The following is a 20,864-nucleotide window of genomic DNA, read 5'->3' as shown; positions in this document are numbered from 1 at the left end:
GCAGAATCAGGTTTTATGTATGACTCTTATGATAAGTGCTGTGGTATCACACATTTTTAAAAATTAATTGAACTTAAATCCAACTCAAGTCATTCTGAATGTCCCAAAAAGGGAGATAATTTAAAAATTATAGTATCTCTACAGACAATATTAATCAATTAAAAAGTCAACTTCCTAAAAGTATTTTGATGGTATAAGAAATACAACCACATTAAAAGGAAAGTAAAAAAATAAAATATGAACAGGAAATATCTGAGTAATAAAATTATGGGCTACTTTAATGATTTTCCTAAAAAAAAACCAAAAAAACAAACAAAAAAAACAACAGTACTCACATACTACTTTCTCAGAGAAAAACATTCTGAGTACCCACACCCCATGTGCGCACCCATGCTCCATCTCAGGCACTTACTCTCAGAGTCTGTTAATGAGGGGGCTCCCGCCAGGGAGCTAAGTCCACTCTTCAAGGGGGGTGCATCTGAGAGCGGGGCCAAGCTTCCCGCCTGCTTTCGAGGCTCATTTCTCCTAACAGGAAACAAGTGACAGTTACATGGGAATCTCATATCCTGCCACTAAATACTTGTATTCTTCCACAAAGGAAAAGAAACTTAAAGATGTTTTATTTGCGCACAAGATTCAAAATCATCAAGCATACTCACAAAGCAGCGAAGACTACAGAACAGCCACCATTCCATGTAGCAAGTCTGTTGGGAAGAAACTGGCCCACCTCTCTCAAGCTCCTTGGTAACCACAAACCCCCATGGACCTTCTTTCCCATCTGTCCAGTGACTTTTCTCAGAACCTTTGCCATCGCCCAAAACATAGCCCAAGGAACACTGCAGGAGCCTAATGGCAAGTGCTATCCCTCCAACATAAGTGCTGCTGGAGAAGCCACACACAGCCATGCCAATGGGGTGCCCCTCCAGGCAAGGCACGCCTGCTAACCTCAGGGAGACCTTTAACTGCCCAGCAAGCCAAGGCATTCCCGCAGCCCTTCGCACCCCATGCCCTGGTAAATATGCTCTCACACCTTGCCCACTCTCCTCAAAGCTCCAGCCCGCCTCCATTCTCACTCCACTGTGAGAACTTAGACTGGGGCTGCCATCACAGCCGCCCCATCTACAACAAGACCCACACACCCTCCACTTTCTAGCAAAGACAAGCTCCCCGCACGAGAATCCACTGCTAGGCAGAGCCCTCCAAGAATTCCCCCCTCACTCCCTGAAATCATTAATTCTTTCATCTTTAAATAATTCTCATTAGCACACATACATGCTGTCACTTCTCCCACTGAAGTTTTCCAGTCCCACATCCTGCCCTCTAGCCCCCTCCCTGCTCCTCTGCAGTCTCTGACAACTCATCAGAAAACAACTTGTCATCAACAATCCTTTCCCCTAATCATCTAACCTGCCCCCACCCCAATTCCAACAGAGAACAGCCTGCACAGATGATCACTGCCCTACAGGTGGCTCAGCCCAATGGCTTACTTACAGCTGCCTTCTGGCCACCTCCCCCAAGGACCCCCTTTCCCCCCGTTCCGTGCCCTCCACTGCTTCCGACTCCCCTCACCGGCCTTGAGGAGCTGCAGGCCCACTTCCTTCTCTGATTTTCTCTCACATGATCTACAAACTGATGATTCCCTACGTGATCTCTTCCTTAGTCCCCAGACTTGTGTACCCAACAGCTGCCTTCTCAGCACTCCCCCACCAAGCTTCTCAAGCGCCATACGCCACCTGAGCCTCAGCTGTTCCTCTGCAGCTACACTAGGCAATCTTGTTCCTCCCACTCTAAATGTTAGTAAATGGATTTCCAACCTTCTTGCTATTCAAGCTAAAATTCCTGGAGTTACAATGGATACTACTTTCTTCTCTAGCTCCCATCAGCAAACTCTTTTGAATCTAACCTCAGGATACTTCCAACCCACTTACTTCTCACCACAGTGGATGATCATCTCTCACCTGAATAATCATAACAGCCTCCCACCTGAAAGCTGAGTCCAGCCTGCTCAGAAGCCAGGGGACCCTTCTGGACGTATCCTGGAGTCTCAGTAGAGGAAAGCAAGCCCAGCCCTTGTCTCTGAGCGCTCTTGCCCTCTCAGCTAAAACCACAGCCCCTCCCTTGCTGTTCCAGAATCTGCCGTTTCCTCTCTCAACGCTCTATAAACCCAGAATCTGCATGGTGCACTCCCTCAGCTCCTTTGGCTTTCTGCTACCGTGGCGGCCTCCAAGTGAGGCCCCCTTGACAGCTGCTCACCCAGGCTCCCCACCAGCACTTTGCTCTCATCATCCAATGTACCCACCCAGGTATAATTCTGTTTGACTCCGTCACAAAGGGTGAGCCTCCTAAGAGCAGGACTCTGCCTCTTCCACCACTGCTGTGTCCTGCCCCCAACAGTACTTGGCACATAGCACTCAGTACACACCTGTGTACTCAAATCAATCTCATCTAGATGTCAAAGCCTAGTAGTATTTTACAACAAGAAAAGCTTTTAACAACACAAAATCAGATTTGTGGATTCACTGGTTATAGAACCATGAGTAGCTCATTATTTTGTAAATATAAAATAAAGACACTTAGAAATTATATCTTTAAACCTCTAGCCTGATCATCCAAAAACAGTTTACTCACCAACTACAAGTTTTTTCTGGTTTAGGAATGGGATCATCAAAGAAAGAATCCCCCTCCACATCATCTTCATCTGGACAAAGGCCGGCTTTCTCTTTGACATCTAAAGCTTTGTTGCTTAGGAAAGATCCCATTTTTGTTTCATGGGTCAAGAAGTGAAGACTATTTTTGCTCTTGGATCCTGACGAAGAGACACTCGGATCACTCTGACTGGTCTCATTGTTGGCCTTCTAGAAAGAGAGAGGGAAAGAGAAAAGGTCTCCTTGGCGAGATACAACGTAAAGATGTTTTAAATAATAGAACAAGCCGGGCTCGGTGGTTCAGCCTGTAATCCCGCGCCTTGGGAGGCTGAGGTCAGTGGATTGCCTGAGCCCGCGGGTTCGAGACCCGCCTGGGCAACTTGGTGAGACCTCATCTCTACAATAAATTAAAAAAAAAATTAGCCGGGCGTGGTAGCACACGCCTGTAGTTCCAGCTACTTGGAAGGCTGAGGTGGAAGAATCGCTGGAGCCCAGCAAGTCGAAGTTGCGGTGGCCGGGAGCAGCCACTGCACTCCAATCTGGGCGACTGAGTGAGACTCCAACTCAAAAAAATAAAATAAAATAAAAATAATTAAAAAAAAATAGAACAAGTCACGTGAACACAGGTAAACCTGTGTGTGTGTGTGTGTGGTGTGTGTGTGTGTGTGTGTGTTTATCTGTGCGTGATGGGCAGGGGCAGCTCCCAGCAGCAGGAACGCAGGACAAGCCACAGCTGACCACTCCATCCCCGGCTTCTGAGCATGGCTAACCTGAAGGGGAAGATGCTGGGGAAAGATGTTTCCACTCCTCTCTTCTCTCCCTAAATGGAAACATCTTTAGTTTACCCATCCCACTTAGAAAACTTCCGCACTGGTGGATTGCCTGAGTCTCCGGTTTCTAGACCAGCCCAGGCACCTTGGCAAGACCTCATTTCTACAATAAAATCAAAAAATTAGTTGGGCGTGGTAGCGTGCACCTGTAGTTCTGGCTACTTGGAAGGCTGAGGCGGAAGAATCACCAGAACCCAGCAGGTTGACGCTGGGGTAGCCGTGAGTGTACCACTGCATTCCAGCTTGGGCAACAGAGTGAGACTCCAACTCAAAAAAAGAAAGAAAACTTCCTATCTCCTCTTACATGTATCTCATTGCTTCATAAATTATCTTAAATATATTTTCAGCTTTCAGATGGGGAGGGCATTATTATTAAAGGAGAAAAGAAAGTTTATTTCAATAAATGAACCAAGCATTAAAGTATTCATCTGTAAAAGTGGCAGTTTTCCATCTAGTGCCAAACACCACAGACATCAAAGTGAAAGATGCTGCCTTCAATCACTCGCTTTCTGAATGTAAAGATGTGGTAATTAAAATAATCATCAAATTCTGACTTTCAGAATAACTCCCTAACCTATATCCTATTTACATGTCCACGGACAGGTAAATGTATTTCTCTATGTATCTTAAACCAGTATTTGAAAAATTCAGAAGCATCCTTACCCATGCCCAACTGATATGCAGTGATGTCTGTATAAAATATCACTATATTTTCTTGTTTTCAGTTAGTCCTAACCTTCACAGTCTGACTTTATTCTATCTTTGGTCAGATTTCTTTATACCCTATAAAAACAAAAAATAATCTAGGAATATAAAAAGCAGCTAATGCTGACGGAGAGCATTCAAGTGCTTTGTATTACCTCATTTAGTTTTCAGAACAGCCCTAGGGTATAGAGGTAAGTTCTGTTATCTCTGTAGATATGAAAAAAGGGAACAGAGACATTTGTGTTACTTTTCAAGGTCTCCAGACACTTAAATGAGAGGGTCAATATCAGAGTCAAAGTCTGAATACTTATCTTATGCTATTAGGTTGAATTAAGTGAATGTGCTGGTTTTGTGGGTTAAAAATGTCAATTTCCCCAAATTCAGCCACATCCACCTGAGAGCAGTGCTATGTGAGCCACTGGTGGGGTACTGGAAGAAGCGCTCATCTGAAGTAAGGGGCTGGAATGTCGTCCACACTCAACTACTAACCATGTTTTTTTCTTTTTTTTGCCCAGGCTGCTCTCAAACTCTGGCTCTAGTGATGTTCTGCCTTAGCCTCCCAAGTAGTTGGGATTACAGATGTGAGTCACTGTTCCCGGCTGTCTAATCTTAAGGAAATTAATTTTTCTAGGCATGAGTTTCCTCAAGCACTGAACTAGATTACTATTTTTCAAATCAAATTACAACTAAGAGTTAAGAAAGAAGGGAGTTGGGAAAGAGACAGTAGTAAATGCTGAAGCACGGGGATACAAGTGTGGGCTAGACACCACTGAGCAGGATGCTTGCAAGGAACTGTTTCACTTTAAATGTGTGTCCAGACTGTATGCACTGCACGTCTTGGAATATGATAGCTGAAATTCCAGGGCCCTGCAAAGAGCTTCCATGTTATTAATACAGATAAATTAATTACTATAAAAAGAGATGTCTGAAAAAATAAATACCAAGTAATCTTTTTAGACAACACAAAATATTTTCAAAGCAGAAACTTTTTAAAACTCCCTAATAACTTTCTTGACATTTTCTCTGATATTATCAAATATTGAGAAGTACTTGTGTATTTCTCAGATTCACACCAGTTGTAATTTCTGACTTATAAATGTTGTAATAATTGATTCACATCTTTTAAAGGGATGTGAATATAAAGGAAATAAACACCCAGATGTCTTGTAACATTTAAACACATTTACAGGTCAGGCATGACGACTCACACCTGTAATCCCAGTACTTTGGAAGGTGGAGGCAAGAGGACTGCCTCAGCCCACGGGTTCGAGACCAGCCTGGGCAACTTGGTGAGACCTCATCTCTACAATAAATCAAAAAATCAGCTGGGCGTGGTGGCACATGCCTGTGGTTCCAGTTACTTGGAAGGCTGAGGTGGAAGGATCACCTGAGCCCAGCAGGTCGATGCTGAGGTGGCCTTGAGTGTGTCACTGCACTCCAGTCTGGGAGACAGAGACTCCATCTCAAAAAAAAAATAAAAATAAACACATTTAGAGTTACAGACTGAGGTAGTGATAGAGTCTCTCCCTCAACACACTCCTAAGAAAGGGTAACAGACACAAAATATACAGAAATGTACATGTGAAGCAACACTGCAAGAAACAGTAGTTACTCCAACAGAGTCTTTCTTGCTCAGGAATTCACAAGGCCGACATAATTCAAGTCCACGGAATGGACTATCTAATAGCTGAACTTAGTAACTAGTGTATACCCATCATTAGATTTTGACTGGTTTTAGAATATTTCTGCTGTGGACAGAAGGATAAGCTTTAGGAAGACAAGTTTCATGGAGAAGGACATTATGTTACACAACACATATTTTTAAACATAATAATTATTTTGTTTTAAAAATGTAGTTCTATGTATTTATGGAGTAAAAAAATAAATCTTCAAACAGTCTGCTTTGGAACTGCCTTCTAATCAAGCTCTAAAGCACATAGAAACATGTCACTACTTTAGAACTATGGCTCATTTTTTACAAACAGTCCTATTAAAAAGTGGGCAAAAGATATGAATAGACACTTCTCAAAAGAAGACATATGAGCAGCCAACAGGTACATAAAAAAATGCTCAGCCTCTCTAATTATCAAAGAAATGCAAATCAAAACCACACTGAGATACCATCTAACTCCAGTCAGGATGGCCATTATTAACATCTCAAAAAACAACAGATGTTGGAGGGGAAAGGGAACACTTCTACACTGCTGGTGGGAGAGTAAATCAGTACAACCTCTGTGAAAAACAGTGTGGCGATTTCTAAAAGATATAAAAACCAACCTTCCATCCGAGCCAGCAATCCCCCTTCTGGGAATATACCCAAAGACACAAATCATTCTACAAAAAAGATACCTGGACATGCATGTTTATTGCATCACTATTCACAATAGCAAAAACATGGAACCAACCGTGCTGCCACTGAAAGTGGACTGGATTTAAAAATGTGGTATATATACGTGATGGAATATTATGCAGCCATAAAGAAGGACAAAATTATAGAATATGTAGCAACTTGGATGGATTTAGAGTCTATTATACTCAGTGTTCTATCACGGAAACGAAGAACTGAGTACCACATGTTCTCATTCATAAGCAGACCCTGAACATTTTCCATAATATTACAAGAAAAGGACTGGTAGCAGTGGAACACTGCTGAGGGTGGGGGCATACATCTAAGGTGTACCTGATCCCAAACCAGGCAAATGGGGACCAAAGGAGACCTAAACTTCACCTGAATGATGACCACTTATGTACCTAATCCTGAGTTGTATCCTACATCTTTAAAATAAAAAAATAAAATAAAATAAAAGAACTATATGGCTCATTTTTTTACCAGAAGACCATTAGCCAACCAGGCTGTTTATGAGTTCCCTAAACTTAATTCCAAATAACTTTCACTATTAAAAAAATCCACACTAAAAGGAGAAAGATTTGTTAACAAAACATTCTGCAGAGATTAAAACAAATGTAAAACCTCCAGAGCAACTGGAGGAAGTCCAGATGGATGTATGTCTACAGACGTTCATCAAACCCACCACAAACTGAAAACATTGTAAAGCTGAAAAGGAGCATGTCGTAGGTGTGATGGGATGCAAAAACACAAAACACAATATCCAAAAAATGCTGGCAGCACCTAAGTCCCCTGTGGAGCACCAACCATTCACCCTCAAACTATGTGGCTGCATTGAGTCACACCCTTTCACTAGTTGGGAAAAGGTCAAAACCAAAAATCTGAAGTACAGTTTCTTCCAAAGGTTTATTGCTTTTGCACCAACATAAAGTCAAAAAGCAGTGAAGCCAGGGACCACCTGTATACACATGTTTAGAAAACCTTATCATGGCTTAGGACAAACCCTTATGTTACATACATAACCCTATAAATTGCTTGAATCTTCTATCACTCAAATTTGATCAAACTGAAGTTAAGATTCAGAAGGAAGCTAAACAAGGTTAGGTATAGTTTAAAACCAAGAAATGTGACTTAAAAATAAAAATCTCATGGCAATTCCTTAGAATGCATTCCCTAGACACCTTAGGAGTTGTTAGGGGTTAAACTGTGTCCCACAAGAAACACATTGGAGCTCTAACTCCCCGTACTTCAGAGTGTGATGTTACTTGAATATAGTGTCCTTGCAGATGCATTTAGTTAAGATGAGGCCATACTGGAGTAGGGTAGGTCCAGGCCCTATTGCAGTATGCCTCATGTCCTTAGAAGGGGAAGAGGCACAGGAAGAACGCCATGTGAAGACAGAGGCAGAGACTACAGTGATCCACCCACAAGCAAAGAACACCCAGCATGGCCAGCACCACCAGAAGTGAGGAGAGGAACCCTGGCCCTATGACACCTTCATTTCAAACTTCTAAGTCTCCAGAACTGTGAGACAGATTTCTGTTGTTTTAAGTCATCCAATTTGAGGTACCTTATTACAGCAGCCCTAGGAAACAAAGCTATTTACAGTAAAAAGCTAAAATTAAAAAAAAAAAAATTTTTATTTTAAAGTCAGAGTCTCACTGTTGCCCAGGCTGGAGTGTAGTGGCATGCTATGCCCACAGTTACTGCAGCCTCGACCTGCTGGGCTCAGGCGATGCTTCCATCTCAGCCTTTCAAGTAGCTGGAACTACAGGCATGTGCCACCATGCCTAGTTAATTTCTTGATTTACTGTAGAGACAAGGTCTCACCAAGTTGCCTAGGTTGGCCTTGAACTCCTGGGCTCAGTGGCAATTCTCTTGCCTTTGCCTCCCACAGTGTTGTGATTATAGGCATGAGCCACCATGTCCAGCCAAAAACTAAAACTTAAGTTCTGTCTTTTTTGTGAGGGGCCTAGTGCACAGCACTAAAACAGTCATTTAAACTCCCTTGGACGGAGCTCAAGACAAATAGCAAAGTCTATGGCAAATTACAGTCAAGTTGTAAAACAAACAGTAATTTTCCAACAGTATACTTAATAATCAAGAATTCAAATATTTCTAGATTAACAGAAAATTAGCATTAGAGCTGTCTCACAGTGAAAAACACTACTAATTTTCCCGTAGTCAAAAACTGAATTATCACTAGAATGTCTTAAGAACCTGGAAAAGGTCGGGCTCAGTGGCTCAGCCTGTAATTCCGCGCTTTGGGAGGCCGAGGTCAGTGAATTGCCTGAGCCTGTGTGTTCGAGACCTGCCTGGGCAACTTGGCAAGACATCTCTGCAATAAATCAAAAAAAAAAAAAAAAAAATTAGCCTGGCATGGTAGTGCGCGCTTGTAGTTCCAGCTACTTAGAAGGCTGAGGCAGAAGGATCACCCAAGCCCAGCAGGTCGAGGCTGCGGTGGCCAGGAGCGGCCACTGCACTCCAGTCTGGGCGACAGAGTGACTCCAGCTCAAAAAAAAAGAACCTGGAAAAGAGTATTGTTTATCCAAACTAAAGGCTTCACCAGCATCACTCATAGTAGGAGAAACAGCAAAGTCAATGAAATACTCCAGTTGTGCCAAAACATCCAAGACTCATGCAATACAACTATCCCTCAGTATCCAGGATCCCACGGATACCAAACCCAAGGATGCTCAAGTCCCTGATATAAAATGGTGCAGTATATGCATATAGCCTAGACACACCATCCCATACACCTTAAATCATCTCTAGGCTACCTATAATGCATAATACCATGTGAACGCTATGGAAACAGGTGTTAACTGTGCATTATTTTTTAATTTTTAAAAAATTTTTTTGATCTGCAAATGGCAGAACCATCAGATGCAGAACCTGCAGATCTGCAGGCCGTCATATTTAATCCTCTTCTCCACTCGATCCTCTATCCCCTTCCTTTCCTCCTCCAACCCATCAAAGGCAGTTTTGGTAGACTTACTAACAAATTATTTAGAGAAGTAACATTATTATAGCTGTAACAAACACATGTATTTTAAAAATTTAATTTATCTAAAAAAAGTAAATTCTGTAAAATTCCTAGAACCATGAAACAAACCTTTCTTTCTAAAAATTCAGTGTTTCTAGAGAAACTCTAAGCCTACCATCTGTGTAAATGATTTCTCATTCCTAGAGATGCACAACAGAACCATGATCTTCTTGCTCAGTGGTAATACTTCAAGAGGACTCTGCACAGCTGAGTGCATGCCTGTAGTTCCAGCTATTTGGAAGGCTGAGGCAGAAGGATTGCCTGAGCCCAGCAAGTAGAGACTGCAGTGGCCGTGAGCATGCCACTATATTCCAGCCTGGGCAACAGAGTGAGATTCCAACTCAAAAAAAACCCCCCAAAAACAAGCAAAAAACCCTAATATCTTACTCAATTTTTCCAGCTAAATGGTAAAAATCTAAGTTAGTTATTTTTTAATATGTTTGTTTTTTCACACAACTAGGAAAATGTTTGGCATTACTAAATGATATACAATAAAATAAATTATCACAGACAATGCTGTGAAAGTATATGTGTGTGTGTGTGTGTGTGTGTGTAAAAATTTTAACTTATTTAAAAAAAGCTCTCAGTATTTATCTTCCTTGTATTCCAAACCTTCTATCTTTACTTTAGCTTTTATTTTATTTTAGTTTCTCAACAATAACACAAACAATAACTTTTCATTTTACCCAAGTTAAATTAGTTCAAAACCTTAAAAATCATTTATATACATGAATGACTTTTAAAAGTTTATTTCCAGCTGGGCATGGTGGGAGGCCAAGGTGAAAGGATTGCTTGAGCCCAGGCAACATAGTAAGACCTTGTCTCTCAAAAAAATAAGGTAGTGCGCATCTGTAGTCCCAGCTACTTGGGAGGCTGAAGAGAGGACTATTTGGGCATAGGAGTTGAAGGCTGCGGTAAACTGTGATTGTGCTACTGTACTCCAGCCTGGGCGACAGAATGAGACCCTAACTCAAAAAAAAAAAAAAAAGTTTCTTTCCAATATGAATACAGCTTCCCAGGAGAAGTTGCCATGGGTTACTGAATGAGTTGCTAATACTCGTCCCTTTCTGCATTCCAAGGAAACAGGACACATCAACACTCCTGGATGCGTGCTCTAGAGCTCTGTGACCCTAGGCCTTCCTGCACTGCATGCCCCGTTCACAGCTGCAGGACAGGGGACAGGGCTGCCACAATGGCTCTGCATGCCTTGGGAAATGTCGCTCACCCATCACTGGAATGGCTCCCGGATGTTTTGCCGTGCACAACCTCAACTGCCACATGCACTTGGCATCTGCATTATTAAGTGTTAAGAACAACAGGGTAGCTGGGCTCGGTGGCTCAGCCTGTAATCCCACGCCTTTGGGAGGCTGAGGTGAGTGGACTGCCTGAGCCCACGGGTTCGAGACTCACCTCGGTAATTTGGCGAGACCTCATCTCTACAATAAATCAAAAATGAGCCGGGCGTGGTAGCGTGCGCCTGTAGTTCCAGCTACTTGGAAGGCTGAGCGGAAGGACCGCCGGAGCCCAGCAGGTCGAGGCTGCGGTGGCCAGGAGCGGCCACTGCACTCCAGTGTGGGTGACGGGGTGAGACTCCAACTCAAAAAAAAAAAAAAAAAGAACAACAGGGTGCTGGGAATGTACCGCATGTACAAGGCAAAGTGGAAAGGCAGAGTAGACGAAGAACTACAGGTCTCTCTGTGCAGGGCTGGGAGGAGGCAACACATCCAGAGATGCAACCTGGCTTCCTGCAGAAGAATTCAGAAGGACTCAGAGGCGGGGGACACTGAGGGCTCAGTGTGCTGAGGAGCATCTGAGAGGAGGAGACAGTGATGCAAGGGAGGGAGTCTGACCTACAGACTAAACTCTGAGATGTGGAGCCCTCCAGGTTCTTCAATCCCCACTCAAGTCAGGGGCACACAAGGCCCTGCCCAAAGTGCAATGAAAGTTAGTGGCTGGGTTCAGCCTGGGCAACACAGTCCCAGTTACCCAGGAGGCTGAAGGGGAAGGATCACCTGAGGTCAAGGCTGTGGTGAACCGTAACTGTGCCACTGCACCCCAGCCTGGGTGACAGAGTGAGACTCCAACTCAAAAAAAAAAAGAAAAAAAAAAAGGCTAGGTCCACCACTATCAGATACCATTACACAAAGTAAAAATCGTGTCTCTCAGCACACTTTGGTTCTATGTAAAAACTCCTCTAAGATGTTTTAACCTGCTTAAAACCCATAACACCAATAAGATTATAACAACTTAAAACTATAAAATAGGCTTTTAACTTTAAAAAAGAAAAGCCCAGAAAAAGATTCAATGAATCCGTGAGAAACACTGTTTTATACTAAACTCCTTAAGTGAGGACTATGTTAATTAAATGTCTTACCCACAGCATTTAATACACGATGACTTTCACTATGTCAATGTTCAAAAAATACTTGTTAAATAATAATTTTAAAACATCTTCTCATTTAATAATGCATAAAGAACAGAGTGACAAAAAACGAACACAGTAAACCTTTGAAACCACCAGAACTAAAGCCAGCTAACACAGTAAATTAAACTTTTCAAAAGCTTTAATTTTGAAGGTTTTTAACTTACTGAAAAAAACCTATACACAAATCAAGGTTCATCACAGGACAAATGAATCTCGTAGAACTGAAGTTAATCCATCTTGTCTTACCCAAAACAGATATAAAAACTGTACTGATGTTTCTATGACCTCTAATATTTAAATTTTATAAGCAGCTAATCTACTGGATTAGTCAAATCGTGTGATCTTTAGGGGAGGAAGAAAAAGCAGCCACGGCCCTGATCTCTACAGCACTGGCCCCGGCAGGGTGGATAGGCCCTGAAAACAGGTCAGGATGGTGCGATAGCCTGAAAAGTGGCAGAGCACATAAATGCCACGAAGGAAGTTAGTGTAGCTTTTAATTATCAATTGAAATTTATCCAAAAAGTAGTTAGATGTTCTATTTTCCTCAGGTAAAAATCAGAATGTTAATAATATGTATATAATCATCCATTCAAAAGGAAAATAAATATTTTCAACTTTATTGCCAACAAAACAGAATTTCAAAGTAAAAATGAGAGCCCAGTTTGAAAACATGACAATTACGATTTTCACCTGGATGAAACTGACAAATGACTGTTTTATGCCACTGTCACTCTCTCAAGTTCTGATTACAGATAAGTGCAAGTGACACTTCAGGAAAGCTGAGGGCCCCAGCTGACAGGAGCCCCCCCACGGAGGCCCCAGGACGAGGGCCACACCACAGGCTGCTTTTCTCCTCTGCCCTCATGCATGTTACCTTGTCACCAGACTTCTGCCCGCTTGTCTTCTTCTTACCTTGTCCTTTATACCTTGGTATCTGAGCATGAGAATAAAATGACATTTTACCACAAAACATAAACCTTTAAAAATCAACTAACTCATTACTAACTAATGAAGATTGTGATAGAAAATGTCTTAAAAATGGAAAATCAGGGCAACCCTTTGGGTCCCCTCCCACTCTGGGAGCTTTCCTGCCCTTACAATAAATCCTGCTGTCGCAAAAAAAAAAAAAAAAAAAAAAAAAAAAGGAAAATCAAATGACTATGCTCCTCTCGGAAGCCTGCTCTGCTGCTACAGTTCTTTCCTAACTCTGGGCCTAAAGTGGTTCAACTCATGTCTAACCGCTACTTCCCAGCTACTCGGTCAGAGGTGGACATCACAGTCTCCCCCTGCTTAGCTTCCACTGGGTGGAGGGTCACGAACCACTTCTTCCATGCCCTGTCCAGCAACATTCCAAATGAGCCTCGCCTGCATCCTGAGCAGCTCCCTGAAGATGTGTCCTGACCTCACCTGACCTTCCTCAGGAGCACACAAAGTAGGCTCCTGAAGGCCGGGCTGGGTCTACTCTTGGGGAGCCCCCAGCAATCTCCACTACCTCTCAGGACTGACAAGGGACTACCAGAGGTGGCTGGCAAGAAGGGAGCTGGAAGGTGCTGGCTACAGGGACACTGCACCTGAAATGCCAAAGGGAGAACGTATCTTAAAACAGGTCCCACTCCAGCCCTGCCCAAGAGTGTCTGGGGTTTTCTGACATAGTCACTGCCACCCCTGTTTTATGAGGCCACTGAGAAATGGAGACTACACTGAAATAACCGCAAATGGGAGAAGAGGGACCCCCTAGGGGAGACGCCATGCTCTCCAAGTCAGCCACAGAAATTCACTCTCCTCTTAAGCCTTAAATCTTCCAACAACAAAAAAAAAGTATATAGAAACAATAGGGCATGTCAAACACACTAATACATTATCTTGAAGACATACATTATGTACAAGGTTAGGATTGCTAAATTGCTTAAAAACAATAATCTGCAAAAGAGAAAGCTTCCAAATAGCTAAATGCTATAGGTACTGATATACATTTTGTAATATTTATTAATTTTATTGTTTCTAAAGTCACATATTTTCATGGAAAATAAAGCTTTCTTACACAAGCTTTTTTATCTGCAATGAATTTTAAGAAAATTTTAAAATTTACTCAAGACCTTGTTCTTTCTATCACTGAACGTTAAGGTAAAAAAATCTAATGAAAGACCTTCCCTTAGAAAAAGCTGAAATCTCAGAAGGAACGACTATAAACAATACAATGATCTCCTTTGGTTAGAAAGACATAAAAATCCTTTAGATTTCTAAATTTAAACAATAAAAAGGAACAACAGCATCAAAGAACAAGCAATAAAAAATAGCCATCACTCAGTAATATTCTATGCCTAGACATTTAAAAAAGAGAGAAATCTTGCAGTATCACCACCACCCTCTGGAAATTTATCCCAGAGTCAATACACCACCAGGAACCCACAAGAGGCCTAATCTCCTGGGATGGACCCCACAGCACCACTCTGTTCCTACGGGATGAAATCAAAGCAACAAGGAACACACACCTGACCTGTGATGGGCAGCAGGCTGAAATCCCAGTCCCCGATGTGATGACACTGGGCGGCAGGGCCTTCGGGCAATGACTAGGTCACTAAGGCAGAGCCCTTGTGAATGGGACTAATGCCCCTTTAAAAGGGACCCCTAGAGAGAGCTCTCAGCCTCTTTTTACCATGCGAGGACACAATGGGAGGACAGCACTCTGCAACCCCACAAGGACCTTACCAGATCCCAACCATGCTGGTGCCGATCTTGGACTTCCAGCCTCCAGAACCGTGAGGAAACAATATGTCTGTTATAATCCATGGTACTTGGTTATGGAACCCTAAACAGACCAAGATGTCCTCTGACAAGACCAGCTGGTGCTACCAACTCATGCTATACTCTTGCCAGTCACTCGAGATAACACATTCCATGACAATCATCTGTATGTTCATTCCTGTATTATTACATATGTCCTTGACCTTAAATTCAAGTGTCCAGTTTATTTTTTTTCTACATTATATGAGAGGGGCCCCAAAGAACCAAAATTAACTTAGAAAAAATTTACTCCTACATGCTTATACTTCAGTTGCCTTCAAAGTACCCTCCGTTTGAGGCGATATATCTATCAAGATCATTTTCCACTGCTCAAAACAGTTTTGGAACTTGCCAATTTTGATGTCTTTTAAGTGCTTCTGCCGGTTTTTGTTTCACCTCTTCCACATCAGCAAAATGTTTCCTTTTGGGGACTTTTTTCATCCAGGGAAACAAAAAGTCGTTCAGAAAAGGCAAGATCAGGTGAAGAGGGAGGGTGGGGCACAGGAGTCATGCTGTTTTTGGTCCAAAACTGCTGAACACTCAGCACTGTGTGAGCAGATGCGTTGTCATGGTGGAAGAACCAGTCACCCGTTTGCCACAACTTCGGACAATTCTTCCGCAAACCATGATGCAACCTTCTCAAAACTTCTATATAAAAACTTTGAGTGATCCAGAGGACCAAATTCTGAGTGTACTACAAGGGGCCTGCCCTCCAAAAGATAATTTCGAATTTTTGGGGGTCCCCCTCGTACAAAATACCCGAAACCAGGTCTTACCTTTACCAGTTAATAAAACACACACACACACGTAACCAGAGTACATACATTTTCTTAGAAATACTATTAAAAGAGTTCATTTATATAAAAAACCACCATGATTTTCAATTTCAAATCTGATCACCCATCTATAGGTCTACATATTCAACACAACAATTTTATATTCTGGAGTCTAATATTCTCAAGCTAGAAATTTATAAACGAATAGTAAGTAAATTTCCTTGTTAATGAAAAAAATGTTCAAAGTGCCAAATGAATCCCAACATTCTACAATTCTGTTGTTCAGTAGCACATTCCTTTCTATGATACAAAAGTCAATGAACAAAGCAAAAACAAATTTTAAATACATACTTTAAGGGGAAAAAGCTCTTTCAAGAAACTAAAGAGAACTTGTGTTACAAAACAACAAAATGTGTAACAAATAAGGCCAGATAGAGAAACACAGGGCCCTTTGGAGTCTGAGTCCAAACGCTGCTTCCAACTCACCTTACTTGGTACAGTGTGTGCACTTGACTTTCCTTCTGGTGACCGTGGTGGAGAATGCACATCAGACAGACCTAGTGCACCCTGAAACAGTCCACAGTTCCAGGTGAGAACACATGTAAAACTGAAACACGAAAGTATCCACTACACTTAACAGAATCTTAGCACTTAAAAACACTACACAAGGTTGGCATGTTTATTTCTTCCTCATTAATGTAAATATGCTATTTAGACTTTACTCTAATTTTACAACAAACAAAAAGGCACACACACCCGGACTCCAGCACTCTGCACAAGACTCACTCACTTGCACAGGCTCCCGGGCTGCTGAAACCCGCAGTCTCCCTTCCCCCCCACGAGCATCCGCACCTCCCTTTCCCAGGTTGACATCATTCTGTGACTCAAGATCAACTTGACACGCTCTTGGATTTGTATCCCGACTTCATTTTATTCCAAGAAAAAATATCAAATGGCAGTTTCCTCATAAAAACCCTGAGCCCCTCTGACAGCAGTGCTCTCTCCCTCTCCTCACTCCCACGTGTCACGCTTTCTTTTTAAAGTGTTGTTCTAGCCTAGTTTCCACAGGAGTCACCTGTGGCTAACACACAGCACCTTGTCACCATGAGGTTCTGAGTACTATGACACACAAAAGAGATTTTTAAAAGGTTTCTTTTTAAAATTTTTCTTTTTCTGGGTTGAAGTGCATGGCACAATCACGGTTCATTATAGCCTCAACCTCCTGGCCTCAGGTGATCCTCCCACCTCAACCTCCCGATGAGCTGGGATTTCAGGCTGCACCACCATGCCTAACTAATGTGTTTATTTTCCATAGCCATGAGGTCTTGCTATACTGCCCAAGCTGATCTCAAACTTCAGGACTCAACTAATCCAACCTCAGCTCCCCAAAGTGTTGGAATTACAGGCACAAACCACCACACCCCGTCTAAAAATGCTTACTGAGTGGAAGAAATCAACTCCTAAAATTCATCCACTATTATCACCACAAGCTTTATGGTGTTGAGTGCATACTAGATATTGGCTGTTTGTTACAAAAACCCTTTAACAATCACAACTGTTAAAATATGGAAGTTCTGTCTCCCCTGAGTCCCATATTTGGGATGATGACCTCACCTTCTCCCAGAATACAATCCTTAATCTCACCCTTGGAGAGTTTTTCTTTTTTCCTTATTGCCTTCCCCTCGCCCTATCCCATGTCAAAATATTAATTTACCAAATCTTGTTAATTTTTCCTTTAAAAGGGGTATCTCTATCTGTCCATTGATTTCTGTTCTTACTGCCCCCATTCTTGTCTGGATTTGCCTTCTGATGCATTTCACCTCTTTCTAGTCTTCTAAATCCTCCATATTCCACCAATCTAACCTTCATAAATTTGTCTACTAAATGGGCACTCTTTCATGTATAGAAGTCTTCAAAAGCTTCCCACTGTGAACAAATACCTGCCAAAAATCACTGTCTTAGACTCTACAAGAGACTCAAAGGTAAGAGAAAGCTCTTGACCTCAATAAACGCACAATCTAGTAATAGGACAGAGACACATGCATGTAACTATTAGAACCTGGTGGAATGAGGTGCCAAATGGCATATAGTTCTCATAAAGAGGAGGAAAAAGAGAAAACACCACCAAGAATCACAGTTGAGGGAAAAATTTGAATGATAAAACTCTACAGCTGGGGAGAGAAAAGATAAATAATTTCAGGCGGAAAAAAAAATAAGAGAAGGCATAAAAGCACAGCTGCTTTCAAGAAAGTTCAAAGCTCAGTTTGGCTTAAATACAAGTTCCATAGTTCAAAAAAAGGCCTGAGGCTAGAAAGACACATTAAGGTAGCTTGAGTGGGTCTTGGATTAAGGCCAGAGAGCCTGGAGCTGCCATTCCACTGAGCCTGCAATGCAAAAGAGGAAACAAACAAAAGACCAGCAGAGACTCTGACTGGTAGAGACTGAAGAGATGAGCACCCACAGGAGGAAGATGCTGCTGGACAGGGATGCCGGCCTGCAGGACGAAGGTGCCAGAGGCATGGAAATGACGCACTGGATCAGAACAGCTAGGGAACATTCACTAAAAGTTAACCAAGTCACATCACTTCCGTTTTGTTTTGTTTTTGAGAGACAGTCTTGCTTGGTCACCCAGTGAGCACAATCATAGCTCACTGCAGCGTCGCCCTTCTGGGTTCAAGTGATCCTCCAGCCTCAGCCTCCTAGACTACAGGCGCGCCTACCATGCCCAGTTGTTTTTATGTTGTTCTTTTTTTTTTTTTTCTAAAAATGGGTCTCACTATGCTGCCCAGGCTCCTCTCGAGTGCATGGATTCAAGTGATGCTCCCACCTTGGTCTCCCAAAGTGATGGGATTACAGACATGAGATATCACTCCCAGTCAGCAATTTAATTAAGGTGGTTTTTAAAATGCATTTTTGGTTAAAAAAAAAAAAAAAGATGCATCAGTAATTGACCTCAGTGGACTTAACTCACAGCTAGTTTTCTACGATCAAAAGCGAAAGGTCAATGAAATCTCAATTTTTTTTACTTCATTATAAATGACAGATTTCCCCTCAAAGTAATAGAATAAAACACTAGTGAATAATAGGAGAGCCAAAATAGGTATCTTTGAGGTCTCTATTTTCAATATTAATTTAGCTATTTGTTTATATTCATATACACACACACAAGCCATTAAAACAAGATACCCAGATATTAACGGGAAAACTAGCCAAAAAAAAAAAAAGCATCAGTAATTGACCTCAGTGGTCCAATTCATTGGTTTTGCAATTTGAGAAAGCAAAGCAGTTGTCTTCTGAACGTATAGAATTCCTAACTTGGGTCTATGTGACGGAATCACAACTATGAAAGTCAGGGCACCTTCAGGGAGGCCTCAGCTCCACCAGGCAGAAGGGAGTATTGAAGGACAGTGAGTCAGTTTCAGGCTCAAATCACACCAACTACACAGGAAAGGTTTTACCGGGTCTCAGTTTGAGGCAAACATCCTTTTTAGCATAGCAGAGAAGAGAAAGCCTTCCAGCAAATACTCCTCCTTCCACAACCTGTTTCACAGCTACTGGGAGAGGCAAAAGAGTGGACCCTTCCTGACAGAATGATACAATCTTGGGCACCCATTAGACAACTTCTTGAGATGACACAAAGGAATCACAGAATAGCATCAATCAAAACAGAGGCGTGAGTAGGAAGAACTGGAAGTCAGAGTTTTTTTGTGGGGGGAGGGTGGGTGTTTTGTCTTGTATGTTTTTACCCTTTTAGAACTGAAGAGAATAATGTCATTTTTTCACACAGGATTTAAATGTACCAGTGAGTTACCCAGGTATGGTTTGTGAAGAGCTGGAAATTCCAGTGTGAAGCTAGGAGAAAGGACTGAGCTGGACTTAGGCTCGGTAAGCTGGACTTAGGGAGCTATCTACACAATAACAATAACAAAGATAAGAAACAATAATGACAACAGAGTTATCACTTGGTATCTGCAGGAGATTGGTCCCAGTACTACCTTGCAGATATCAAAATTCAAGGGTGCTCAAGACCCTTCTAAGAGTATTTGCATATAAGCATGCACATCCTCTTATGTACCTTAAATCACCTCCAGATTACTTATCATACCTAACATAGTGGAAATGCTGTATCTATAGCTATTCTACTGTATTTTTTTTCAATACTTTTGATCTGCAGCTGGCTGAGTCTGCTGGTACAGACCTCACACGCAGAGGGTCAGTGTAACAATACACTGAGTCCTCATGCCAAGCCCTGTTCTAAAAGCTGCACATATACTGCTTCCCCAGACCCTGCTACAACCCCAGGAGGCCAATACTTTGACCTCTTTTTTGCACATGAGGAACTTAAGTGCAGGGAGGGGAGGTGACTGGAGGGTCACACAGCCGAGATACCGCAGGTCTGGGGTTTCACCCAAGCAGCCTGGCTTCCGAGTCCATGCTCATCATCTGACTGTTAAGAAAGGGAGACCAAATCAGAGAGAAAAAGGTGCATGACCACCATGCCAACAAGGTGAGTCAGAGAGCATCTCAAAAAGAAAGGGCAGGTAGAATGAGTTCAAAGTCACATGTAAAACTGATGCGTGTAAACAGAAATTAGACCATTAATCTCATTAGCAGGAATTCTAAAAAGAAAGGTTAAGAGTAAGGCAACTGCTAATCTAAACAGAAGCTTGAAACTGTTTCTGAACAGTTTAAAGCAAAATCAACCGCTTAGTTTTAAGTCTAGTTTAAAAAAACCTTTGAATCCAAAAACTTATTAACTGTTCTATGAATCAGCCCTTTTATATTTACCTAAAATAATAATAAAAATAAAAGCTGGCTGAATGTCCTCAGTCAGCTCATACATAGAAGCTTCACAGCACCCACTGAGGCAGGGCCTGCTGTCCCACTTCACGAGGATGGAAAGGGCTCCAGCCAGACAGCAAGCAGCTGGAGTTTGTCCCGACGGTGTGGCTCATGAACCTGACACTGACAATAGCCCAACAATATCCAGAGCATAGCAGGGTCAGAGCCAGCGCGTGTCCAATGTTTATTAAAATTGCATTTATATCATCTGAGTGTATTTCACTTTGTTCTTAAGAAATAACCTCTTTTTGTGGAAACTTTACTCACAGTATATATGCACTAATCTGCATGGCTAACCTAAGTCGTCAACAATTCAAATAGAAAAAGATAACATAGGATGCTACTTACTTCCCCAGTGGCTAGGCCTTTTTCCTTCTGTTGACAGCGTCTGATCACTTCTAATAATAAGGGTCCACCCACAGTACCTTCTGCTTCAATAATACCTAAATCTCGGGCTAAATTCT

General features: G+C 42.1%; 1 protein-coding gene across 1 annotated transcript in view; it reads right to left on the bottom strand.

Moving 5' to 3' along the window:
- The window catches only part of FGFR1OP (FGFR1 oncogene partner), a 39,711-nt gene that overhangs the window by 11,428 nt on the left and 7,419 nt on the right, over nucleotides 1-20,864 (bottom strand). Inside the window, exons 7-10 of the mRNA XM_021717966.1 lie at nucleotides 16,045-16,125; nucleotides 12,873-12,932; nucleotides 2,629-2,855; nucleotides 413-525 (exon numbers count right to left, since the gene is read on the bottom strand). Coding sequence (XP_021573641.1) covers nucleotides 413-525; nucleotides 2,629-2,855; nucleotides 12,873-12,932; nucleotides 16,045-16,125 — 481 coding nt within the window. The remainder of the gene's footprint in view (nucleotides 1-412; nucleotides 526-2,628; nucleotides 2,856-12,872; nucleotides 12,933-16,044; nucleotides 16,126-20,864) is intronic.

The sequence above is a fragment of the Carlito syrichta genome, unplaced genomic scaffold (assembly GCF_000164805.1).
Source record: "Carlito syrichta isolate Samal-C Ts95f unplaced genomic scaffold, Tarsius_syrichta-2.0.1 Scaffold311607, whole genome shotgun sequence".
Lineage (NCBI taxonomy): Eukaryota > Metazoa > Chordata > Mammalia > Primates > Tarsiidae > Carlito > Carlito syrichta.
This window is presented reverse-complemented; position numbering and strand designations above follow the sequence as displayed.